Raw genomic sequence first — 27,900 nt, forward strand, 5'->3', positions numbered from 1 at the left:
CTTAACTTAAAACCACGAATTATTACGTTGTTTTTGTTTTGCCCTAAAATTATAAACACGAATATATTCGTGCAAAGAGAAAAGATCTAAATATTAATTTAAACGACGAATCCTTACGTTCGCCATACGCAGCTGAGTGTATGGGTGTTCGCTAGATGTCGGTAAGATTCATTTAACTATTTTCGGCTAATATTTTGCATTGAAGGCCAATGCTTATTGACGAAATGACTAAATTGAAATAGCATATTTACATTGTACCGAAAAAATTATAAAATTTGGAACGACTTTTGCGAAAAAAATTATAAGTTAAGCGGTTAATATCCTAGAAATCCATCTTTCTTATGTAGTCAATCATTTTAACCATCTTTGCGTTGTTTTACGCTTAGTAATTTTTCCTAAGGATTGTACGGAATGATCCTGAAATGGCAAATTTTTATGGGTATTCTGTGCTAATATGAAAATTGAAAGCTACCAACAATTTGCCCTTCTTCAATCAAGACCGATGAGTAATCTGTGAATGAATCAAAGGGCGAATAATATGGCGTCTGCAAGGAAAAAGCAGGATGAAAAGCATCTTAAAATATTACGTGAATTGGTTTCTCTTCCATCGAATAAGCAGTGCTTTGATTGCCACCAAAGAGGTCCAACATACGTTAACATGACAATAGGTTCCTTCGTTTGTACTTCATGTTCGGGAATGTTGTAAGTATATAATTGTCTCTTTTTATGGTTCTTGATTTACATGACCCCAGTGTGTTCTATCAACGGGGAGGTGTATTATGTGTATGTAAATTAAAAGATGTGAATAATGGAATATAAAGAAAATGCGCAGTTATTCACAATTTGATAATAATTTGAAATAGTTATACATGAAAGTATTCACCAATTAAATGAAAAATAATAGGTTGTCCTAATTTTGTATTTTTGTAATTGGTGTCATCAAATGCGCTTAACCAGTCACACGCAAGTTCGCAAAAGTTTGTATATGTTTTAAGTTACGTTCTCAGCATTCCTTACTTGTAAGCCGAAACGTTTGAACTGTCGGGGAAGTTACGTATTTATGTAAACTTTTTAAAAAAAAACTAAAATAGTACTTAAGTAACACTTCAATGAGTAAATGGTGTATTTTTTAAATGGGAGTCAATCTTTCAAAAGAAAACACGAGAAAATGGTTTCTTGGTACCGTAGAGGAGTAGCGTTTAGTATCTTCCCCAATCTTGCACATATAAGGTCTCTAGTGTTACTTCACAAAGTATAGCTGAACGAGCGAAGAGAGTTAGAAGCCTCGCAGAGCTCATTGTTTTCTACCTTTATCTCATTTAGACAAAATAATGTACTCGGTTCTGGAGCCATTAAACGAATTGGGAAAGATTGTAAGTGCCATCTTCCTGGAGTTACTTGGTATGTTTTGTTGATTACAATTAACTTGCATTTATTTATAGGGTAGGTTACTTCAATAAAAAAGGCAAGGTTCTAGAAAACAGGTCCCCCTTCACTTTAGCTATAATAAAGACAGAAAACGTTCCCTACAGGGCTCTAACCCGCCTTCACTCGCTCTCGCTCGCTCGGCAATACTATGTGAATTAAATATTAAACTTTGGTACAGAAAGGAATCAACCTATATGGAGGGACCTGTGTTCTAGAACCTTCCCAATAAAAAGTGCATATGAACGCAATTTTCATTGCTCTTTACGAGTCCCCTTGGGTTTTCTTGGGATTCACCCACATTCATGTTCCACCATTTCATTCATAGTCATTCACTCCCATTAATCATCCGTTTTCCTTAGCCTGACGGACATAACGTGGGACGTTAAAGTGTAAATTTCATTTTATTTCTCTCAATTCGTTCTGCGTCCATATAGCGCTTCAGGCTTAACTTTAGAGGTGCCCCTCCTTCAGGCTTAACTTTAGTGTTAGTAGTAACTTTTCTGAGTACGTAGTAATTCTGTTGAACATTTATCTTTCCGATTTATGCATAGACTAAACTTTAGTGTTTAATGTTTTAATCAGACAAAGATTTTATGGGGAACAAGTCGTTAAAATTCGTCTTTCTATTTTGAAGTCGTTAAAATTCGAGAAAGAGGCATTTAAAGACGAAATACCCAAGTTTCACATTCCAGACATAGTGACACGATATAACAGTGGGAAAAATAATAGTTCTGTGAATAAAGAAGTTGTTCAAAACGGGACTGAAATTATAAGCTTAATGTGATTATAATTACTTTCTTCAATCTTGTTTCTCAATACACGCCTACTTTTAGAATTTGCTTCAATGTTATATTTGGTCTAGGAATTAATTCGTGCGGGTGGACAAGAGATGACGCAACGAACGGAGCGCCCCACAGTTCCGTGTATCCACACATGTGTTGCAAACCCCTGTCATCGCGTATCGTTCGTAGTATAGGGCAGTGGATTAAAGCGTCAACAACACCAGTTTGTAGTTAAGTGAACATGGCGCAATTTGTGCCTGATAAAGTGCTTTTGCGGGGTGTCCTGCTGCATTACTTTAACATGCAGAAAAGTGCGACTGAAAGTCATCGTATTTTGGTGGAAGTGTATGGTGACCATGCTCTAGCTGAGCGAACGTGTCAGAAGTGGTTTGCACGGTTTAGAAGTGGTGATTTCGGCTTGGCAGACCAAGAGCGAGCTGGACAGCCAAAAAAATTTCAAGACGAAGAATTGACAGCATTGCTCGAGCAGGATTCGTGTCAAACGCAGGAACAACTTGCAGCAGCATTAGGCGTTGATCAAACAGCAGTCTCCAAACGCTTGAAAGCCATGGGAATGATTCAAAAGATGTCACATTGGGTTTAACATGAATTGAAAGACAGAGACGTTGAAAGACGAAAAACCATTTGCGAATTGCTGCTTCAACGACAGAGCAGAAAGGGGTTATTACGGGTGATGAAAAGTGGATCCATTACGAGAACCCTAAACGAAAAAAGGCCTGGGTGAAACCAGGTGAACCAGGTCCATCACAACCAAAACGAGATATTCACTGTGCAAAGGTTATGCTGTGCATATGGTGGGATATGAAAGGTGTGGTGTACTATGAGCTGCTGCAACCGGGTGAAACTATGAATGGAGAACGTTATCGACGACAATTAATGCGTTTGAAGCAAGTTCTGGCCAGAACACGACCAGAATGGGAGAACAGACATGATAAACTTATTGTTCAACATGATAACGCTCGCCCACATGTCGCAAAACCGGTCAAAACCTATTTAGAAAATGTCGGATGGGAAGTTTTACCCCACCCGCCGTATTCACCAGACGTTGCTCCTTCGGACTACTACTTGTTCGATTGCATGAACAACGATTTGATTGGACAGCGGTTTACTTCTTCAGAAGATATCGAAACATGGGTCTCTGACTGGATCGCTTCCAAGGATGAGGACTTCTTTCGCCACGGAATCCGTACATTGCCTGACAGATGGGCGAAAGTGGTGGCTAGCGATGGACAATATTTTTCTTAAGGTATTTATGTATTTTGTGTTTGTAACACAGCTTCAATGTGTGCGTACCAACCGCACAAATTAATTCCTAGACCAAATATGTTTTATTTTATTGTCAGTTGAGCACAACAGGTGTACACAGATGATGTTTAGCGTTTACAGTACCGGTATATATATAGTTAAAATTCATAAACCTTTCTTCCATGTACCAAATTATATGCTCAAAGGGCTGTTTTATATGTTTATCTACAAGGTCGCCAAACAAGGTTTTGCAGATTTTGACGTCCCATTAATCTTGCACTCACAGAAAGGAAACGAAATGACGTACTTGTAACTGTCAAACGATGGGGAGTTAGTCTGACCATCGACCTTCAATAATACAGGGACGTTGCACACATACAACAGTCATAGCTTACAGCGATATATCCCTATATATCCCTATTATAATTAATCTGTACCTATATTATCAACATTGATCAGAGGCGCAATAATTAAGCATATAGCTTATATATAATTAAAAGAAAGAACGCTGTTATTGACAGGACATGTTGTCATGAGTAAGATTATTAGTTTGTTATTGATAGGACATGTTGTCATGGAAAACATTATTATTGAGAGGATACGTACACAAAACGGTATGGTTGTTATTGATCCATAATATATGTATAAAGGAAAGAATAAATCGACGTTAGTTGGTATGTATAATGATATAGTTCATTGAGATAGATTAACGAATTAGGGCTAGAACTTGAATTAAAAGGAATATTTATCGTTCTATCTGGTGCCGAAGACACGGGACTATACTATACTATTTAGTTCCGAAGAATAGTAAGAACTGAGTTTATGTATATACGTATTTTATGAGTTTCACTACTTTGAGAAGTGGGAAGAGAATACAAAGAATTGCTAATATGCAGAATTCCGAGATTGAAGAAGTACCCAGCATTTCAAATGAAACCATACCTGGAAATGCCGTAACTCTGTCTGAACATTCCTATTCTAACCTTATTGATATGTTTAGTCAACTACTTGATACTAAATTTGATCAACAACAAACTAAATTGGATCAACAACAAAAATTGAATGATGAAAAGCTAGAACAGATACTAGCGCAGCATAAATCTCTTTCAGATAAAGTACAAGGTGTGCAAGAAAATTTTGACCGCTTGCAACACAATTTGAAAGAAAATTTGCAAGTATTAGCTGATGAAGTTACCATCAAAATTACAAATGATATGACACGAGAAGTTGATACCAGGTTTCAACAATTTAGTAACAAATGGCAAGATAGACAGGATCAACTAACTCTAGAAACCGAGTCGATAAAGAAAGTCGTTGAAAACATGGAATCGACGACAGCCCAACAAAAAAGTCAGATAGCGAATATTACTGCCCAGGTCGATTCACATAGCATACTGATATCCAACATACAAGAGGAAATCAGATCGTTACAAGAGAGGGAATGTGACTACAATAATCCTATGTATAAGGAGGCTTTGGGTACTCCCAATCAACAGGAAACAATGCATCATCAACAGGAAACATTGCATCACCGCCCGAGAACTCCATTAATAGAAACTGACGGGATATCTTCTTCTAAGAGTTCTACTGATGATGGTTTAGTTGTGGAAAACCACAGTAGGCGATTCCAAAGTCCAGATCGCAAAAGAAGAAAGGAGATAAATAAGTGCGAAAGGGTTCCAGACCATTATCAACGCCAACAAAAACATAACTATAGTAAAATAAACGTTAAGGTCAGTGAAATTAAGGCCATGACTAAATTCAGCGGTAAGTGTGACGAAACCGCAAGCTCATTTTTAGAAAAATTTGAAGCAGAGTGTGAAATTATGGGTGTAGATCAATCTAAATTTATGAAGTTGTTACCACATCTGTTACTTCCTCCTTGTTCCTTGTGGTTTAAGGCTATTCGCGACCATATAAAATCCTACGAAGAATTTAAACGGGCCTTGTTGGCTAATTACGAAAATGATTTCTTGTTAGCTAACCGTGATGCGATGGTGCGAACTCGACACTATTCACCTCGGGTCGATAAATCTCTTACGGATTTTACAATCAATGCATATAATGAACTTAAACTCGTCAATCCGTTTCAGCCCGAATCCAGAATAATCGCTTCCGTACGCATTTTATTGCCGTATAAATTACAACAGATTCTGTTGTCTGCTCAATGCGTAAACTTCAATCATCTGATAATTTTAGTTCAAAACTTTGAGAATCAATTCCCGAATCCTAATGGGAGTAATCGTAATCCATCGAATCCGATTGCCGTCAGAAACTTGAATATAACTAATGAAAATACCGAAAATCTTCGCAGCGATGAGAGGTCACGTGACAATACTGGCATTGGAATTAGTGAAAGATCTATTATACGTACTGGAACTGGAGCTAATGGAAGATTCAATTCTAGCGGTAGAAATGGAACGAATTATAATAATCCGAGGAACAGTTGGATGAACGGGAGAAACTTTCGTGGAAGACGCAATTACAGTAACAATGTCATGCATACCGGTGTAACTCAAAACAGATGCAATTGGAGATCCCGAGATGGCAGGAACTGTCGGAATAGGACCGAAGTAATAAATGAAACGGGAAATGGATCAAGAGAAAATAACCAAGATTGTGGTGTTCAATGTACTTTGATTGACCCATTTGTTAATCATAATTTAAACTAAAACCCGCTGATATGGTTGGGGTTAATCCCATACCAGCCGAAGGTTCCCACGGTTATTCAACGCAAAATTCGTCTATTAATTTATTTGTGAATAATATTGATGATAAATATAATTTAGATATGAAAAGCTGGAGCAGGTAAACGGCTAAAGCTGGTTAAAATTTCAACCCTGATATGTTAACTAAATTAAATTTGGATACCAATTCTTAATTTATTCTCTCAGATGTTACGAGTTGTGTTGTGAATACTTCATTTGGACTTTATATTTCTGCAACATGTTATGGTGTGATTAATTTATTTTATCTTTGTATTAACTTTGAGTGTTATGTTTACCTTTATTTTACTTTACATGTTCAAAAGAGATTTGATTATGTTAACTTGAAATCTATGACATTGATTTTAAATTGAAGCCTTTAAATGTAATTATTGCCTTCTGATCTTGTTGTTGTTTTGATAAGATGACGATCTTAATTATAAATAATGTTGTTTGTATATGGATGTTATCGTTCAATGTAAAAGAGGAACAACTAACTAGTAACTCTGCGTAAGTCATCAATTAGTTATAATTTTGAATAGATCCATAAATGATATTTGTAATGAATCGACGTTTTATGATACGTAATTAGTAATAAAAGAAAAATGTTGTTATAAATGAATTGATATATATATATGGAGAAAGAAGAGAAAAGAAAAATATTTATATTGATGTAATAATAATAATTAATACGAGGATTGATGTAATAATAATTAGTACGAGGGCTATTCAAAAGGTGAGTGTTTTGAAAATATCCAGGGTTCTTTCCTTCACTGTAATACTGTTACGGAATTCCCGTTCTGGGCGACATTTACAGCGATATATCCCTATATATCCCTATTATAATTAATCTGTACCTATATTATCAACATTGATCAGAGGCGCAATAATTAAGCATATAGCTTATATATAATTAAAAGAAAGAACGCTGTTATTGACAGGACATGTTGTCATGAGTAAGATTATTAGTTTGTTATTGATAGGACATGTTGTCATGGAAAACATTATTATTGAGAGGATACGTACACAAAACGGTATGGTTGTTATTGATCCATAATATATGTATAAAGGAAAGAATAAATCGACGTTAGTTGGTATGTATAATGATATAGTTCATTGAGATAGATTAACGAATTAGGGCTAGAACTTGAATTAAAAGGAATATTTATCGTTCTAAGCTTTTCAGTATCGAAAATAAATGGAGGTATCGAAGCAGCTTGTTCGCATGTGTTTGTTCTATGACTTCAAAGTGGGCCTGTCAGCTTCCGCACGAAGTCGACGTATATGCCAAACATTTGGGGAGAATGCCTTAAAAGAACACACCGCCAGGCATTGGTTCCGGAAATCCCATTCGGGAGATGTGAGCCCTTCGGATGTACCTCGCAGTGACGACCACATGTGTTGGAAAACGAAGCTTTGAAAGCAGCCATCAAGGACAGTTATGTAACATATGATGAGCTTGGATAGGTTTCATGTTTCCGCTGAAACAGTCAGACTGCACTACATGGGATAGGGAAGTCATACAAGCTAAGCAAGTGGGTACACCACAAATTGTCGGCAACCAACAAGAACAATGAACAAGGAACCTGTTTGTCCTTGCTCACTCGGGACCTGAACACACCCATCTTCGATCGCTTGCTCACTGGTGACGAAAAGTGGATCCTCTATGACACTCCCAAGCGTACCAATCATTGTTTGTGGCCACTTGAGCGTGTTCCTCACACTTCAAGACACCCACGAAAGGTTTGCTTCCTGTATAGTGGAATTGTCGTGTACATTACGAGCTCCTTTCCACCTGGTCAGATCTGTACTCTAAACAGTTGCAAAGTGTGCACCACTGCAACAGGCAGAAAGAGCAGGCATTGGTGAATCGTAAGGATGTGCTGCTCCTGCATGACAATGTCGAGCCACGTGTGGCAAAATAGGACCTGGGAGACACTGCCTGCACCATATATATATATATATCAGACCTTTCGCCAGTAGATTACCACTTGTGTCATTCCCTCGACAACCACCTCCGTGGGAGATCCTAAGCAAGACCTGCGAATCGCATTCACGACCACCTAGTTGTATCACCAAGATGTTGTTCAACTGCAGGAATATTGGCAAAAGGTATTGGATGTTGATGGAGATTAATTCGAGGCCTAGAGGTACGTACCGTCCACTTTATTGCTAGGTGTGTATCACTGCTCTAGAATGGCAAGGACTTTTTTGGTTACCTTGTACTATGGAATTTATTTGGACAAAGTGCACTTTTTGTAACAGGCGATGTACGCTATACATTCACATGGTGTGAAACTTTGTTTAAAAAACACAAAAAAAAAATCAACTCTCCTTGCTTCAAGAGAATACAATAAATAGTTTGGTGAAAGCGCAACGTATTTTTCATATCGAAAACATTCCTGTGTCCTTGTATACAAAATAACGCACAAATTTAGATTGAATTTACTCTACCAGGTTGTATTTTATGAATCTGTCAGAGATTTGAAAATGAAACGCAGACAATGTTGACGATACATTGATATCCTTTTGTAAGATGATACATGGAAGTGTGGAACATAAAGAGCACCAGTCTTTTTTCAAAATGTCCACTTTGAACGTGGATGCAGGCTCAGAGTCTGGCGAGTCACTCGTCAATGGAATTACGAACAGTGTCGATGACGAAGTGTAGGGCTGCTTTAACCAGGGCGCGCTTCAGGGAGTCCACCTTAAGTAGTCTCTTCTAGCAGGCCATTGATTCTAGCTCTGACCACCAGCTCTGAGAGTGCCCCCCAGAGGAGACCAAAAGAAGACTCTATACTATAATAATAACTAGAATAGTACCAGCAGTGCCCCCTTCCCCCCGAAACATTTCTTCAGAAAGAACGACTGCTAACCATAGTTTGTTAACGGTGTCAGATTCGAGATGCTAGAGTGCCAGTCTGTTGTAGAGATGAACTCCGGAACTTTGTCCCGTATCCATTCGTGTGTTGACCGTGTCTTGTGCGCGGAAGCAGAATCTTGTTGAAAGGTCCACTGTTGGTTGAAGACATGGCACTCAGTGGTTTCACAATGGGCTCCAACACTGCAGTTTGGTACAAAGTGGACGATGTCTTCACCCCTTGTCAGCAGAACTAAAGCCGTGTTGTGTCGTTGAAACTCACAATCCCACCACTCCATGACTGATACTGGGTTATAGGACCTTTGCACCCTGACAGTTATTTTGAGCATTAAAGGACTGCCAAACTGTGAACAGCTTCTCCTCAGAAAAGAAAATTGTCTTGGGATCATTTCCTGCGTAACGCTACATTAAGAAAGTAACCTGTATGTTGTTCGTAAGCTCTGAGACCCAAGTACTGACTGAACACTCGTGACATGGTTGGTTAGTCTCGAAGTAGACATCTCTCGGGAGATCACTGATTGAGTCCGGACAAGAGTTTGCCGAATCTTTGTAGTACGGCTTTAACTGCTTGGGGTGTCTTCACTGTGCGTGGTCTGTCACTACTCAGCCGGTCATTGACATTTCCCGTTTCATTGTAACGCTGGATGGTGCTGTAGACAAATTGTCCACTGATTTGCAGGGATTTCAAGGTGACGAAGATCCGTGGTGGTGACATGCCCACTTTATGTAGCGCTATGACTGCAACACAATTCTCGTAGTCGCCCCACTCCATCGTTACTCGTTTTAACTGCCACACGTCTCACCGTGGAATAAACAGCTCAGGGACCCACTTGGCCTTCCAGATGGCAGCACGCACTCATACTCAGCATGGTCAAATATCTGAAAAATTTATGAATAGTTTGAGACGTACAAATTGCATTTTACAGCATTACATGCACATTGATGTTCTTAAATTAATTTCCGAGTCTCATAACAAACCTGAGGTTTCTGTAAGTCTCATTTACAATCCGATTTAGATGAATATCGAATAAAAAAATTGATCTTACTAACATACCAAGAGCAGTTCCCGGACAATTAATTGCGGCAGTATGCTGTTTATGTGATATTCAAATTCAAAGTGCTTTTTCTTTCTTGTATAAGACATTCTACTGCAGTTCCCAATATTTAATGGTAGTTTAGTTTGCACCAATTAGAACGTCCATTAATGTCATTTTGCAAAGTGATACAGGTATTATGCTCTCTGAATGTATGATGCGGTAACACTTTAAATCATTTACACATAACAATTTTTGTGACTATCAAATTACATCAGGTAGATACAAAGAAATCTGCAGAACAGGATACAACATATATATATATATATATATATATATATATATATATATATATATATATTTAGATAGATAGATAGATAGGATGTTAATGAACTAGTCCGATATACTATAATAGGTGATTCCTCACGTTAAAGTAAGTAAAAAGTTCATATGAGAAAAACTGCATAGTTCCGGAGCTACTAATACATCGCAGCACTCGGAACACTATTCACCATGGGGCTATTTGTCCCTAACACTTCTGACTTCCCGCCCGACACATTCCGTTTTCACTGCGTCAAGGCGTACTTTTTTTGCCTACTTTGGACCCATCAAGGTTGGGTCCAAAATAAGCAAAAGTTTCGAGCATAGCTGGGAATTCTTTATGTCCTATGGAGAAGGAAATTCCTTATGCATCCATTGCACATTGCTGAAATTTGCTTATTATTATTATTATTATTATTTCTATTGCATATGTGTCACTTACTTTATGCTGATTTGAACGTCTACTCCACCGTTCTCCGTGTTCGTGAGGCGTTTTGCAATGTAATGGTGGACTAGTAACTTTTCCCCACAGGTTCATATGATTTTTTTTTTTTTTTTTTTTCTTTCTTTGATGTGAAGAATCACCTATTACAATTCGTCGATCTCGTTTATTAGTACCTTGAATAAGACTAAACGAACCATTCCAAATTTACGTTTATTAAAAAAAAATAAATAATTAATAGAAGCATGTCCTAGTGTGATTTCAAATTAAATAACCAACAATTATACCATTGAGACCTTCGGTCTCTTTCAACCATAATATTTCTGTCCAGATGTTAGCCTTCTAAATTTAAAAACAGCGTTAACAATTGCATTTAGAAAAATGCCTATATTGTCCACGCTGCTAACTAATCTGCCCGTGGTTTGATCCCAAATATGCGTTGTATAACTATCAATATGCTGTCATAATTTGTAGGAAGGAGTTTTTGTATTACAAGGAAGTAAAACATTTGAGAGTACGAGATGTAGAAAACTGGTATTGGGGAGAACATCAAAAGCCATTTACTAGAAAACGAATAGCTGGATTAATAGTAGTCATACACAAAAAGAACCGTATATCTACAGTGCGTTCATACTGTGAGTTGGCAGTGTAGAACAGTTTAGTTGTAAGTCTTTTCTTCATGAACTATTGCTACAAGGGAGAATCAAATAAAAACCGCAGGACCATTCTTGTCCCATAATAAATTCAGCATGATTTTCCGTGCATGCAGAGAGCTGGCTGTGAAATTGCTGTGGTTTCTTCATAATTTTGCTTGCACGTTTCATCTCCGGTAATAAGTGGTAAACCCAACTTTCATCCGTGGTGAAAATGTGAGCTAGAAAATCCTCACTCTCCTGTTCTTAATGCCTCAGCAGCTCTTGACACGTGTCAACCCAACTGTCTTGCAGTTGGTGCGTCAGCTGTCGAGGAACCCACTTGACGGACACTTTTCTGAAGCAGAGTTTTTCATGTACTACTTATTGTACTGAACTGAAACTTAAGTTCAGCTAGGAAGCCATTTCAGCTAAGGTGACACTTCGGTTCTGTCACAGCTCGATGAGCTTGACCCAGACGGAGAGCATCATTTAACAAAGTGGTACCTTCTGTGAATTTCTTGCACCACTCGTAGATTTGCTACTCTTGATAGATAGGCGTCCTCATACTTCATTCTCCGATGAATATCAACCTTTACACTTTCACTGTATAAAAATCGAATAACTCAACGGTATTCCTTGGTGCAACAGCGTAGTGGCTGCTATATTGAATCAGCTTTACTCAGCTTCATCCCCATCTACCGGTATTTCTTCATACTATCAGCTTGTAAAAACGTCAAGAACTTTGCAGATTTCCAAACACGTAGAAAACAAAACAGATTTTTAATGCGGTTTTTTTTTTTTTTTTTTTTTTCGATTTTCCTCCTTTTGGTGTATGGCATGGCAATGGAAATGTGTAGGTATATTTATGCGCTTTGTTTTTATACATTCAAATGCATGTTTAAAATGTTCAGGAAAGTAGAATGCTGCACGAGCAGGAAATCGGATGATTGTATCTCTCTTGCCGATCTATGATTGGAAACATCTGCTTTCTGTGTTCCTTATTTTGTTCTTGGGTCTCGAATGGCGGTAATATTTTTGGCAATTATTTTGTAGAGACAGTCTGTTATTCTGTCGATATTTTGGTAAGTATTTTTCCACTTTAAACTACAAATATACGAAAATTTGATTTTTCTCATCATCAGTTATGGTAGGAAAAAAGATAGAAGATGAAAAGAATGGACAAAAAGCGTACTTTTTCGATTGTAGCTTCTTAGAATTTTCGGTAACAGATCACACTTAGATTTTGCGCCAGACCTGTAATAATTTTTTTCTAGATTTCTATTGCATGTAATTTTGACTTCAGCGTATGCTTAGAGTGATAATTTTTATACCTATACATAAGATGTAAAATAACATATGTATACAGTAAACCCTCCATTTAATGGTGGAACGAAAGGATGACCGTAAAGTCGGAAATCCATTAAATCACAAATTGTGTTGTGAATAATATTTACTATAGGCTATTACACTTAAAATTATGCTGTATATTGTAAGTGGAAAATATTTAATGTGCATATCGTATTAGTATTTAAAAAATCCTTATAACTGCTTATTAGACGAGTGAAAAAAAGCCTGAAGCTTCAGTTGCTTTCTCGTTTGATATTGTTTCTTAGTAATCAAAGATCTAAACCAGGGACATACGCAAAGCAACGGTCCCTAGTTTTAAGCCCCCACCCGTTCCTAAGCAAAATATTATGGAAAAATTAACAGTTACTGTATAAGATTCGTATCACCTGAAATGATATGAACGTGAGAACTTGAATCCCCCCCCCCTTCCCCGATGAAATTTTGCCTATGTTACTGGTCTAAACGCCTGAAATATTCATGATAAAGCCAACACCTCCGGATCTGAAGATCTCTCTACGACCTTGAAATTCGTTCATTCGAGGTCCGTTAAATCTTGGGTTTACTGTATTTTTGTTCAGTAAGTAATAAAACTCTTAATGGTTTTTATTAATGCGCCTTGAACACTCATTAGTGTAAACTCCGCTATACGTAGCTCTTTAACTTTTCCTTTCGTAGTGAAAGAACTTCAGGTAATATGTGTTACCTTACGTAACGTTCAGTCCTTGACATTAGTCTTACTTGATTGACAAATGCATGACTCATTGAATATTTTTATTTGCAACTTCCGTTTTATTTACAGACGTGGCTTAACACCACCGCATCGAGTAAAATCAATATCCATGGCAAGTTTCAGCCCAGAAGAAATTGAACAAATTAAGTCCAAAGGAAATGAGGTGTGTTTGATTTTCATTCTTAATAGCGAGTTAACACTATATGTATGAATATCTTCACACATGCACACACACATTATATATATATATATATATATATACACGAGGGGTGTACTGTAATGATTTACACTTATTTTCCAGACATATTCATACAGATTGCATAGTATCCAATGTGTCCACCTTCTTAAGATAATCTCCCTTTATTTTTATACACTATTGCCAGCGATGTGTCAGCATCAGACCTTCCTGGAATCCCACGCACCCATCTTTGGACAACTTGTTCAAGTTCATGAGCATCTGCAAATCGACGGCCACGCAGAGATTTTTTTCATTGTTCTGAACGGATATTAATTGCTGGGAGCCAAGGCCAGAGAGTAAGGGGGGTGGGGTGGCAAGACTGTAAACTCTAGTTGATCAATGTCAGCAGTAGTTTCTCGGCTGGGGTAAGGACTGCATTACCATGTTACAGAAGCGCTCCTTTTGCCCATTTTCCTAGCCGCTTCCTTTGAATGGCACGATGTAAGTAAGTATGTAATGGTCTCCACCTAGACTGCTGTTAATCGTAGCTCCTCCTTCCAGCCAATTGATCAGGACAATGCCTTTCATGTCCCACAACACTGCAGCCATACGCCTCCCAGCTGAAGTTTTTTTGTGGTGGACTGAGTGATGTTTCCACGGCATTGATTGCTGTTTCATCGCCAGTTACAAGCCTAGACGTGAAATGTTTAGGGTCATGATCATGGCGTTGCGAAATTTCCCAGCACGTCTAAACGACATTGTTTTTGCTCTTCAGTCAGAAGTTTTGGAACCCATCGAGCACCGACCTTCCCCAAATGTGCACGATGCACGTTAAAGTGTTTCTGGTTAGTCCTGTGGCAGCCTTCATGTCAGAGAACGTGATGCATTTGTTCTCTTGAATGGTCTTTTCTACTACGGTCATGATGGCTGGTGTTGTCACTGTCACTTTCCTTCCAGAACTGCTCCTCGTTTTCGTCGAGATGCTACCCATTTCCCTATCTTCTACCCAGTTGTACACTGTATTCCGCAATGGTGAATGTTCTCCACATACTGCCACAAATCGCGTATGAATTTCAGGAGCGACCGCGTCCTCTTTCCACAGGAACTACGACGTCCAGCGCTGCCCTCCATAATCACTTTCCATGTTGTCCGTTAGTAACACTCATATGGGTTCAAGAAGTGGGCTGAACAGGGTGCTGCTGCTGTCCCCGTTGCCAGTGACACTCCCATATGGGTAGAGATGGTCCTAGATGCCTGTGATTGCTTTCCCAACTTCAGTAGTCTACTACACCTGGAACTAGAAAAGAAAGTGTAAATCGTTATAGTACGTTCCTCGTATCTAAAAGCAGAAGATAAGCAATAGAGTTCCTTAAAAGTATTTAGTTAATTTTTGTATTACTACACACGATTTTGTTTTACAGGCTTATGAAGATTATGAATGTAATTCGCCGCGTGTTACATTGGTTGTTATCATCGAGTTCATGTGGTAATATTTAGAGTCAACTAACAGGAATGGAAGAAATAAAATAAAATCTTTAGTTTAACATTCCATTTAGGATGAAGTAGACAAATCAGAAGTGAGCGTCTTACTACTGAAGGACTATGTTCCGTATATATGTTCATTTGAATCACCACCATGGATAGTGGGCTCGGTGACTTAGTGGTAAGAACGCTCACTTCTGCTGCGATGGATTCCTGGTCTGGTCCCAGGCGATGTGAGTTTCTGGTGGACAGCATCCTGTCCATCGAATTTCTTGGCGTTATCATCTTTCCTTCTACATTATCATTCCGCCATTTCTTTCATAATCACTCACTTTCATTAATCATTCATCTCCTTTAACCAAAAAAGCATAATCATAAGTTGTTAAATTAATAATTTCATATCGTTTCATTTGACCATCGTGGCTAATTTAAAAGCATTACTGGTCGCATTTCGCGTATTTTTTCTTTCTTTCTGTTGGAAGTAAATATTCTAGTATTCATGTTCCCTTCTTTTGTGGGAAATTGTGATGTTTAACTGCGCTTCTTGAGTTTCTCAATAATAAACATTGTACATTCGTATCAACCATTGTCAGTTCACTGCTGGAACGCTTCTGTGCAACATTTCTCGATAATAATGAATCTTAGGTTACTTTTTCCATGTTACTTCACACTGTTTCTTTACTTCGTCACACCATCTTGTATGAGGACTTTCCTAGGTCCTTTTTTGCCGCTTGATCTCCAGTCGAAAATTTGCTTTTGTCCACCGATCATAGTATCTAATATGTGCTGCCCACTTCATGTCAGTCCATCTATTTTTACTTAATATCGACACTCCTGTCATCTTTCTCATCCATGTAATTCTTTTACGATTTTTTTTTCTGGTAATTTCTACCATACATGTATCTGTGTTTCAAAATGTAGTCTTGAGGCTGAATGTCTGATTTCGGCTATACATAGACAAGTCAATCCAAAGGGTTATAGTGGTTATTGGAATGCAGGATCACATGATAATGTTGTCATACTGTAAGTAGAGAAAGCTTAGTGAAATGAAATGAAACCAATAGGATTGGTGAATTGATAAGAATACATTAGAATAAAATTGTAATTACTGAAGTGAAAAATGTTCTTAGTAATAATACAAGAAAAGAAATTGAAAAATATAAATTAATGAACATAGTTATCTTTTTCTCTGTATCTATGCAGAGGGAATTATGTACTTCATTAATTTATATTTTTCAATTTATGTATTATTCCGCTCATAATGAAGGGCGGGACTCATCGGCAGATTATAGAAGTTGGTTGGAAGATCAGCCTGGTTAGAATAAGTGTAGCCGGAGTTAAATAGTGTTTAGCAGACTTTTTAAATAGTTGTTTCAGATGAATCTTGGAGTTAGGCAAATAGAAACAGTGCAATATCCACCCAATATGTTTTTGTTTGTCTAATGACAGTGTTGCCACTCAGTAACAAGGGACTGTGGTATAACTGAAGAATTGTACAGAGAAAGCTTTAAAATTCCCTCGGTTACTTCCCTTCCATCGGCATTACTGGGATAATCAATACACTGAGTGAAAGCTTACTATGTAACTTTTGATGAGGTATCAGTTTCGTCAATACATCACTCGAGGGTGTACCATTACTCGGATGCTCGAAGGGTCCACCAGTTCCATATCTTGGAAAACAAATGGAATAAACCATATATTTACTATTTTTGTTTATATAAATTAGTAGAAATGAAAAATGAAGAGTCAGAAATCACTCCAACATGAATTAGATTTTATACACTGACTCTATAGGTAATGCTCTATAGGTAATGATAGTGCAAACAAAGACAATCGCACCTATGTACACAGTGTATATGATATTTAAAAGACTGTATCACTACGTTGTCCTTCTCCAGCTTCAATGCAAGTCCGTGAGCCAAGAGGTGCCAAATGTCATTCTGGGAAATCGCATCCATGCGTTTTCCACTTGGTGACGTAGTCAATGTTTGTCGTCTGGTTGCTTACTGAATCAGACACCATCTGGTCGAGTCCCATACTTGCTCAATTTGAAACATACCTGGTGGTCATGCAATCCAGGAAAGGCAACACACGCCTTGGAGAGTGTGTTGGGTAAAATTAGCGATGCGTGGATGGTTTTTAATTGATTGTTTAAGTAGTACATCGCTGATGTTATAAAAACGGCAGCAAAACGGGTTGGAGGATGCTCTAGGTATACGTAGTACTGATCAGTCTGTCTTACATCAGCGCTAAAAGCCATTATCATTAAAAGGTATGAGTCTTCACACCATCATTCATAGTATTGGTTCGTGTATGTCACTACAGTATACGCTGAAAAGTATCGCTTATCCGGTCAACGCCACGTTTGTAGGCGTCAATCATCCCTGCACTAATGTTGGCAAGGCGTAAGGAAAAATCTGGCCAGGAATACTCCTACATCAAGAAAAGTTTGTAGATTATTGTAGTTGACACCAAAAGTGCAACATTGCTCTCAGTCGGTGATACGGTCGCCGTATGATTCGCAATGACAGCTCGTCTGATGCAGATGTCTGGACGTGCATCCGTATGATGCTGCCTTCCTAATGAACCAAGAGCACCAACGTTAATGTACACTTCCCATGCATCATGTTGCCCGATTCTACGACATAATCCACCCGGTCTCCCACAGGCGCACGATTGGCCGCCATGTCTCCAACTCGGAAGAATTACTTTGATGTACTATAGTGCGTGAAGCACTCCATCACGTCTTTGATTACTATTGCTTGTACGAGCTTAAAGTGTTGACAGTCAGGACTCGCTTCCTACTCCTTGCACACTGTGACGCTGTTGATATTGCGTGTACAGCCGTCTGTTAATAGCCCATATAAACATGGTATTTATATCTACATCACCCTATAATTTCCACTGTGTACTAGTATACATATAAAATAGAAATAACAGGAACTACAGGGTGCAATTATCTCATACTATTACATTGCAATGAAACCTGAAGTTAAATAAATCAACAAAGTGTTGGGAAATAGAGTAAAACTTCTAATTTTAAAATATTACTTAAAGATGAATTATTAGGCCATATTTCTTTCAAAAATTATTTAACTCTGGATTAAAAAAAAAAAAAAAAAATCATTTTTATCCTAGCATGTGTCAAAATTTTCTTCAGCGACTATGAGTAGAGAGAGAGATTTTGTAAGAAAGAAGGATGTTCAGGTTTCTTTAATTGGACTTGTATTCATTTTAACGTTTTACTTAATTTAAACATTTTAATTTAATGTGAGTCACCTTTCTCATTTGGCTTTACATCTGTGGAAACATGAAAATAATATGTATTTAAATTAGTTTCACTGCGTTACAGAACAGTAGGCATAATAGGCGTAGGAAATGATTTTTTGTTGATTAAAGATATTCACACAACTTCTTGTAAGTTTGAGGATTTAATAGATGATACAAAAACATGTAACTATGATAACTTGAAATCGGAACGTTTATATGATAGTGATTAGGTTGTTTTCTCAGAGTATACTTGTTTATCACTGAGGTGCATTTTATAATCGACTATATTTCTTTTCATGCCATAGTTATCATGTTAACCTCAAGATTACCTAAGTAATGTCAATGATGCTCAATAGTGTTCATATAAATTTGACAAGATGAATATGGAGTTATGTAAGTACTTTCTTTTTTTTGAAAGAGGATCCACATAGTTTTTTCAAACCGTACATCTATTCCCTTAAGAAGGATCTCAGTACGTAAGCATAGCATTTGCAAGAAAACTATATATTGGCATCTTTGTATTATTTCTTAATTTATGTGTTAACTTTGCCTGTAGAAGTAGACTGATTGAGTATAACAATTCTATATAATTTAGACATTTTGTAAGGGAAATGTCGTTATTATAACAAAAATGACTATCTATATAATGTTTAAGTCCACAAAAAACATATTTTATTTAAACAAATTGACTCACGTAATTTTGTTCTGTTTTTAATTTTGTAGTGAATATTCTGCCTTCGTCAGAACACGTAAATAGGGTGGATTTGGTTTGAAGTAATACAGAAGGTCTTTTTTTAAAAAATCCAATACGCCGAAAGATAATATAGTCGTAATTGCGACTGTAGTCTTTCTCTCGCGTCTTCTGTGCTTCTTGTCGCCTCACACTTTCTTTTCTTTACTCAGTTTTTATCAGTATTATCATATTATGAACAGTTGAATGATTAAATTGTAAATTGTTTTTAACTATTCTTCGTAAATTCTCTGGGGAAGGCGGTAGAGAGAAAAAGTCACCAAAATTATTAACAAAAAATAAAAATACAACTCAGGTGAGGTGAGTTCATATATTTATTATAAAAGTAAACAACACACTTTGTTCACATGTCTGAAACCAATTAAGGTGTGTGTATATATAGATACATATATATTTTTTAAAAATCTTATTTACGCTTTATCGTCACATTTTGCGGCATAATAAGATATTATTTTGGCCTTTTCATTAGGTAACTTAGTGAACTGGCTTATATGGGTTATTTTTTTTCTTCTAGTATTGTCGAAGGATATGGCTAGGACTTTTTGATTCAAATCACGAACAAGACACCAAAGATGAGCAACAGATCAAAGACTTCATGGTTGCCAAATACGAAAAAAAGAGGTATGATCGTAAATAAAGCCTTTAATGTTTCCGTAATGGTATAAATATTTACCTTGTATTTCTAGTGTTTTGTTCATTGTATTAAACAGCTGAACTTTCAGTACGTGGCGCTGCAATTACCCTTGAGATCTACAACTAGCAGAAGATTAGGGATTCATAAGTTTTAGGCTGCTAGTTAAGAAAAAGCTATGGTAGATATCTCTTTTTTAATTTTAGTTTATATTTCCTGAGCAAAATATTTTTTTCTTTCTTTTTTAAACCAGCTGAAATGCCAGTCTTCGCACGAGAAGGAAAGTGTTTCCCTTCCTCCGTAGGATATACATTGCAATGAAAGTGTAACGACAAAAATCTGTAATGTGACCTCGTCTCAAACCCACCCCTCACACTCTATGCATTCCCCACGCCTTTGTTGAAATTAAAGGAAAATGAAATGAATAACAATGACCAGCGCCTTTGGCGTCACCGTCTATATCAGTTTTCAAGACAACTGACATATATATAGGAAGAAAAAGGCTTATATACGAGTTTTAAAAAAATAACAAGGAGCAACGAATTCGGAGTTGCCGTACCCATACGTAGGTTGAAAGTAAGTGAGTAGTAAATAAATATCGAAGAGTAATTAACGCCTTTACCCGTCCGCCCCTGTTAATTTCCAGGCCAACTGACGTGCACAGGAAGAATAATGTTAGAAGCAAAGCCTTTTTCATTGTCATTCCCATGTCTCTACCTCTGCCAATTTCTAGACAACACCAAGTCAACAGAGAGAATCAACTGCGGGCGATGTGATATTTCGCTCCGAGAAATGTAGGGGAAGCTAGCAATTATCCGCTGACCTATAAACTCGGGAACACGTAGTGAACAATTGTGTGTAATGAATTTCAAAAGGAACAGAAAGTTTTTAAAATATCGACGAAAGCATAATCAAGTATTAACGTTATAGTAGTGCAATATTGTAAAAATTTCTGTCCACATGTTGGCAGGAAATCTCTTCCTCTAAAAAGTAAAAAAACTGCAAACGTTACAAAAAGAAAAGCAAGGACTTTTATTATACAACAAAGTCAGAATCGTTATTCTGCAAAGCATTTTGTCGATCGTAAATGGAAGAAAAATATTACGTGTGTACTGTTTTCTTCTATATTCTGTAGTATTTTGTGACTGATTAAGTAAAAACATGTGCATTTGTATACATACAGAAGTACGTGGTGCTTACTTTTTTCTTAACCAGAAATAAGTGAGTAATGTTTTTTGCAATGCGAGTGTTGGTGTAGTAGTGTTGTATACATTAACGAATAGTACATACTTCATTTTATATACATAATCCGTTTATTCTTGTTGGGAACTTTTGGCGCAAAATTAGTAAATATAAGTTTCCAGGAGAAGTTCCCATCTCCCCAGGCTGTTAAATAAACGATTCAAAATAGCCGATGCTAGACGCATAAGATTTTCTGGGAAAAGTTATATCAGGGTGTCTACTAAATTTCCAAAATGAAATTTCGTGACCTTTTCTTTATCAAACCATAAAATTTCGGAACATTCTCAAGAGTGAAGCTGGATACGAAGTAGGCCGAATTTTCATGCATGCGATTTGGTAGCGATTTTGTAGCGTCTAAAGCCGACCATAGACATCTTTGGTGGTGAATTTTGATGTTTTGTGCAACAAAATTTTCCAGTCTGTACGTACATTTGTACAGATAAAAAAAAATCGTGACCCAAAAGCTAAATTTCTTGACTTTCATGACCATTTTCTCATTTCGTAACTTTTTCGTGACTTTCGTGACCGATAGACACCCTGGTTATATGGATATTTTAGATTCAGAAGATAAAGAGTAGTTACCAACTTCGAACCCACAAGAAAGACCTAAGAAAACAAATTTGGATGGTCAGTAAAGTAATCAAAATATGGAATATGAAAAGAGGAAAGGGAACTTTGATCTAGAAAGAGAACAAGCAAAAAAGAAAAAGGAAGGGGAATGCCCCTAATAAAATGATGATAATGGAAATTCTGATTTCGATACACTAGGCTTAGAACCATATCTTCAAGAAACGTAGAATGATGAACAAAAAACAAACAATTATGAAGATCAAATAAGTAAGAAAATAGAGGAGGATATGATGGCCGATTTCGATTCATCACTCGCGTTTGTCGAAAATGATATGAGTTATATATATATATATATATATATATATATATATATATATTATATAAAGAGCAAAGCGAACTCAAATATAACGAAGAGCATCAAAGTAAACTTAATCAAGTGACTCATTAAATAATCAAATACTAAAGACATCATTGAATCCTTGAGAGTAAAAAAAAAAAAAAAAAAAAAAAAAAAAAAAAAAAAAAAAAAACGAAAAGAAAATGAAAGACTAAAAGGAGAGAGGAAACAATACGGAGCAAGGGCCATTATATTCAGCAGTGGTTAGTAACATTAGAAGCCAAAATATTGCAGGAAGCAAAAAGAACATTAACAATCGAACAAAATGAAATGAAATCCTTCAGTTTAACGTCTCACGGGTTTGCCCTTTCAGGCGAAGGAAGACGATAATAAAGCAAGTGAATGATGATGAAAGAATTGGTGGAATGAGAAAGTAGCAGGAAATAGGAGTACCCCGAGACAACCCACAGGCATGATGCTGTCTAGCACAATCTTGGCCGGGTATCGAACCAGGACCCCACGCAGCAGAGGTAAGCTCTCTACTGCTGAACCACCGTGCCCCCAACAGTCGAGCAAACCAAGACCAAGCAAAGACCTAAAATATGTATAAAAGGAAAAGACAAAGAAGACCAGACAATTCAAGCTTAAGGAAGACACTAAACCAAGCTGTAAATCCATCCAGGGAGAGAATAAAAGTAACAGGAGTAAAAAGCACTAAGAATACACTAATCTTAGAAACGGCCACAGAATAAGACATTGTGTCATATAAGAAGCTGCTACAACTGAACGCCATCGGAACCACTAAGAGAATAATATTTACTTTGAAATTTTATGTTTGTTGATGGAGGAGGAACTCCATAGGCGTCTTAGTGCCCATAAAGCAAGTCAAATAAACTTCCAGTGTGATTAGTGCAAAAGTCCAATGGACATTTTGGAATAAACCAAGACAAGGGATAGAGGTGAATTCCGAGTAGCTGAGATAGATAGAAAGTGAAAATACGATGTGCCAACTTTGAGACTTCTATCTGTGCGGAAAACAAACCTGAGTAGTGCAGGAGAATTCTTAAGTGAATTATACACAGTACGATGTATGTAAACTGTGATCTACAGCATAAAGTCGATAGAACGTGTCGTGGTGCATAGGCATACAGGATTCCTACTGGTCATGGAAGTCAAGGAAAACGGTTCAGGTCAGGGAAACTCAGGGGAAAAGACTGGAAATCAGGGATATTTTATAAAACATATTTTTTGTAACATTAATTGTACACCAATTTCAACTTAGCCAACTATTAATAATCCCAGTGTAGAACGTTGCTCAGATTTTTATCGGTGGTAAGTGGATGTTTGTCTCTGTAGAATAAATCTTATATATAAATATTCACCGTTATTTATTCCTTCTCAACGTCATCCGAAACCTGTCATGAAAGTCAGGGAATTTCCTGCCAAAGGTCAGGGAAATAGATTTCTCCAGATCAGTAGAAACTTTGGCATAGCTATGTACTATGTGCTATGTAATATGTTCTTAAAATTATGACCCCCTCCGATCCCCCTTTAGAATATGCATTTTTTAAACAATTTAATGTAATAACGGGATGACGAAGGTTGATAATCACACCAAGTATCATTTTAATTGGTTTATGAGTTATTGCGTGATGTGATCAGACAATTACATTCACTTTCATATAATACTATGGATTGGACACCAATATTGTCATTTTCCTTTTTTGCGTGCCACCTTTCCACTTCGCCTTATCGCCATGCCGATGGGCACGAATTTGAACATCTCAGCGACATCGAAAACTATGGATTAGACACTAATATTGGCCGTTTTCGCTTGTTTTTACATGTCACTCTTTCCCGCTTCTCACCCCATGTCAATGGGAGATAAATTTGGACTTAATGACCTTGGAAGTGTCACTATTCATCTCAGCGACTCTGGAAACTGGATTCAACTATAATATCGGTCATTTTCAATTATTTTTACGTTATCACTCAATTTTTCGCATACATTATGACCCCCTTTCCCCCTTAAAACAATAATTTTCAAAAACGCTGGGGCATAGTTCATTTATTTTTATTGAATTGTTTATATATCGAGTTTCATCATCCTAACTTGACTAGCTCATAAAATACTCAGTTTTTCTGCCAGACTCCCCTCTTCGGGTATAGATTTTCATAAATTTAATATCATATAATCTTTGGGAGGCTTAATTTTTAAGAAGATTTTTAATCATGCCAAGTGTAACTTTAATTGGTTTATTGTTATTATGTAATGCAATCAAACAAACTCATATTCACTTTTATTATATAGATTAGTAACATGTGACAGTTTTACCAAGTATCTACTTTGGTTTAATCAAACACTGTGATCCTTTTCTTAAATTGAAGGGACCACGGTGGCTCAGTGGTAGAACACTTACCTCTGGTGCGTAGAGTCCCTAGTTCGATCTCCGCCAAAGTAAGTTTGTAGTGGACAACATCGCATCCGTGGATTTTCTCAGGGTACTCCCGTTTCCTCTCACATTATAATTCCACGAACTCTTCTATTATCATTCGTTTGCTTTAATCATTGTTTTTCTTATCCTAAAAGGGCATAATCGTGTAACATTAAATTGAAAGATTTCTTTTTTTTAAAAAAATTAATTTGCTAATTAGTATTCCTTTGTTGTCTTGTCTTTTTCTGCTCTGACTTTTCCGATTTTGAAATTGAGCTATTCTTTACCAATTTTACCGTAGAAAATTCTGTAAACACCATAAAGATGATTACTAACTATTTGTAAGAGAAACATAGGGTTTTCCTACAAGAGTAACATTTATGTCTTCAGGATTCTGCTGACTCTTAAACTGCACGGAGTAAAGTCTAAAATTCGTATGAGATCCAACACTAAATAACATTTGGTTGAGAGACTGCTAATAGATGTAAATTTTTGATGCTCTGGAATCCTGTTCCTGCCTATATCTATGATTTAACACTTTCATGTAACTAAATCTGTAATATGTTTTTCATTATGAACAGAAGCATGAAAATTAATAATTTATCGATTATCCACTCTAGACATGTATTATTTGTTAATCTTATATGTATATTCATCATTTATTCTGAATCATAACTCTTTTATACTTCTCGATAGTTAGGTAGGCTTTGATGTGCTCTATCAGATTCTTATTTGCAGCAGCGAAATGGATATTTTGTTTTCTGGTTACAAAGATGTGTAAATTAAAAGTAATATGTAAATTTCTTGATTAGAATATTGTGTGCATTTGATTTTTTTCCATTACTTTTTTTAAGGTATTATTTGGATCCCTCTGTTGCTTTTAAGAATGGCACTGTTGGCCCGTCAACTCCAACTACTCAAGCTCAACCGCGAACGTCCACGCCTGTATCCATTCCAGAAGTAAAGCCATTGTCAAGTCTAGTGGGGCCAACGGCTCGCCCATTAGTGGTAAATGTAAGAATTTAACTGTTCTTGATTTATACAATGTATTTGAGTTTAATTCAATATCTGTTTACAGAAAATAATGATATATGGCCTATACAAAAAGGTTGTGCATCAATAGAAGGTAAAAGGGTTAAACATTTTGCAGATAATGCAGGTCTTTGTTGCTGATTAGTTTGATCATAGAAGAAATATGATTAAATACTGTTGTAAGCCTTTGGAACGTGGTACTCAAGATAGAACGGAGAAAAATCTGAAGAAACGTTCAGGAAATTTAGAATAGAAACAAGAGTTTAAAAAGGTTAGAATGCGATAGTGATCTTGAGAAGGAAGTTGTGCCAATTATAAAAGTCTGAAGAAAAAAAAATGATTAGCTTTCAGTATCCCGGTCGCATTTATAAAAATATAAAAGAAAAAATACGAACAACAAAGTAAGCTTTTACAAAGAAGAATGGTAAGTTGTAAGTCCTGATAAAGAAATGAAATGAAATGAAATCTTCAGGCTACGTCCTACGGTTTTGCCGGCTAGATTAAAGGAGACGGTGATGATGAGTAATGAATGAAATGGTGGAATGAAGAAAGTGGGAGGAAGCGGTAAAGCGCTCTCCTCTGACGCGTGAGGTCCGTGGTTGGATCCCAGCTCCCTCCAAGTGGACTTTATGGTGGACAAACACCGCGTGCGTGGATTTTCTCGGGATTCTCCAGTTTCCTCCCACTTTCACTATTCCACCATTACTATTCATCTCATGATCACTGTCTTCCTTAGTCTCGGTAGGGCATAATCAATGTTGCATAATCATGAAAGTTAAAAATAACGAATTTCGCATTGTATTTGTGGCAGCTTAAGTTGATAACACCAGTCGGACCAAGAAGCAGGCATTGGCTCCACTCACAGGCATAATTATTTTTCAATACAGGCATCGCCCAGTATTGCTTTGGAAGAAGTGTAGTATTAATGCTGGCGTTATTGACAATGAAGTATCTTTCCTTATGCCCCCGCTTGCGTATTTAGCAGTAGATTTTGCTGACATGTCTAGAGAATATTTGACAGATGGAATCAACTATAATAAACTTGATATTTAAAGAGTTGAAGATATAGAGGGTGAATATTTTAAGAGTTGTCACTTTCGCTTACATAGGAATAATCTTATAGAAATTTGGTATTTCTAAGGAAGTTGTAAGATTGATGAAGACGTGTCGTAGTAAAACGTTAGTAAAGTACGAATAGGAAGAAAGCAGTCTGATTATTTCTGAATTTATAATGGTTTGTAGTTATGAGACATTGCCTTATATTAATGACTTTTTAAATTTCATTTTGGAATTTCATTCACTTCATTACACAATTAAAAAAATAATAATATAGCATTGAATGGTTGCTGATAGTTGCTTTAGAATACATGTTAAATAAATCAAATATAAGATGATCTTGTAGGGGAATTCAAAATAATATGAAACAGTTTCAGTGCTAATGCAAGGCATTTATGGAACCTAAAAAGGCAGATTTATGTCAACTTCATAAACTTCGCAGATTTTTATGAGCGTAAATTCATCTTTTCATTTTCAACACGCAGACAAGTGGTTTAATAATACCAAAAAAAAAAAAAAAAAAAAAAGCCATCCATTTTTTTTTTTTTTTTTTTTTTCATGCAGGAAGAAGACATCAACCTTCAAGAAATGAAACTCCTATCAGAAAGTGCGACCAAGTTTAGCCCCAATTTAATCTCCCTATGAATTTGCCCGAACTTATTGCAATCGATAGTTTCCGATGCGTAGAACACGCCTGTGAAGGAACCAGAGTGGTCAGATGCACTGTTCCTGAGATATCGCGTTCCAAAAGTGTGGGATGCCACGAGATGGCGCCAGTATCGAGGTTAAGATCGATATGGCACTTCAGTTTATGAAACTCAATCAGAAACATCCTCATCATCGGAAGCATTTTCAATGCAAAGAGAAACGTGGGATAGCCGATGATCGGGCACAACAAACTCATAGTTGTGGCCGTAAGAGAAGTACCAAATAATAATACGCACCAAACACGAATACATTCAGTTGAGAGAATTAAAAATATAAACAGCGAGCTTGATCAACGAGTTTAATACGATACGGAGTTTTGTCTGTGACCACTATAACGTGTTAGCTTCACACTTTATACAAATACCCTCGGGGCATGAAGAGGCGATCTCGTAACTGCCCCTCGATACATGCTCCATCTCGTGGCATCACCTTTGGAACGCGATATTGCAGGTACGGTGCATCTGACCATTCTGATTCCTTCACAGGTGTGTTCTACGCATCGGAAGCTTTCGCTTGCACTCAAGTTCGCGCAAATTCATTGAGAGATGAAATCGGGGCTCCAGGATAATGCTTTGTTGATCGCACTCTTTGTAACATATTGTTTCAAGAAGCCAAGTTCTTTACAGTTTGAGAAGTG

The 27,900-nt window shown here is 36.9% G+C and overlaps 1 protein-coding gene across 2 annotated transcripts in view; it reads left to right on the forward strand.

Annotated features, from left to right (window-relative positions):
- Window positions 1-492: 492 nt before the first annotated feature.
- drongo (Arf GTPase activating protein drongo) overlaps window positions 493-27,900 on the forward strand; it is a 49,232-nt gene continuing 21,824 nt past the window's right edge. The window contains exons 1-4 of one of the 2 annotated variants that reach the window (XM_081769027.1): window positions 493-702; window positions 13,641-13,734; window positions 19,767-19,873; window positions 25,322-25,475. In XM_081769027.1, the coding sequence (XP_081625153.1) occupies window positions 518-702; window positions 13,641-13,734; window positions 19,767-19,873; window positions 25,322-25,475 (540 nt within the window). In that variant the 5' untranslated portion in view covers window positions 493-517. Of the gene's footprint in view, window positions 703-13,640; window positions 13,735-19,766; window positions 19,874-25,321; window positions 25,482-27,900 lie in introns of both variants that reach the window. The other variant, XM_081769026.1, reaches the window with a different exon arrangement.

The sequence above is a fragment of the Thermobia domestica genome, chromosome 8 (genome assembly GCF_964235325.1).
Source record: "Thermobia domestica chromosome 8, izTheDome1.hap1.1, whole genome shotgun sequence".
NCBI classification, from domain to species: Eukaryota; Metazoa; Arthropoda; class Insecta; order Zygentoma; family Lepismatidae; genus Thermobia; species Thermobia domestica.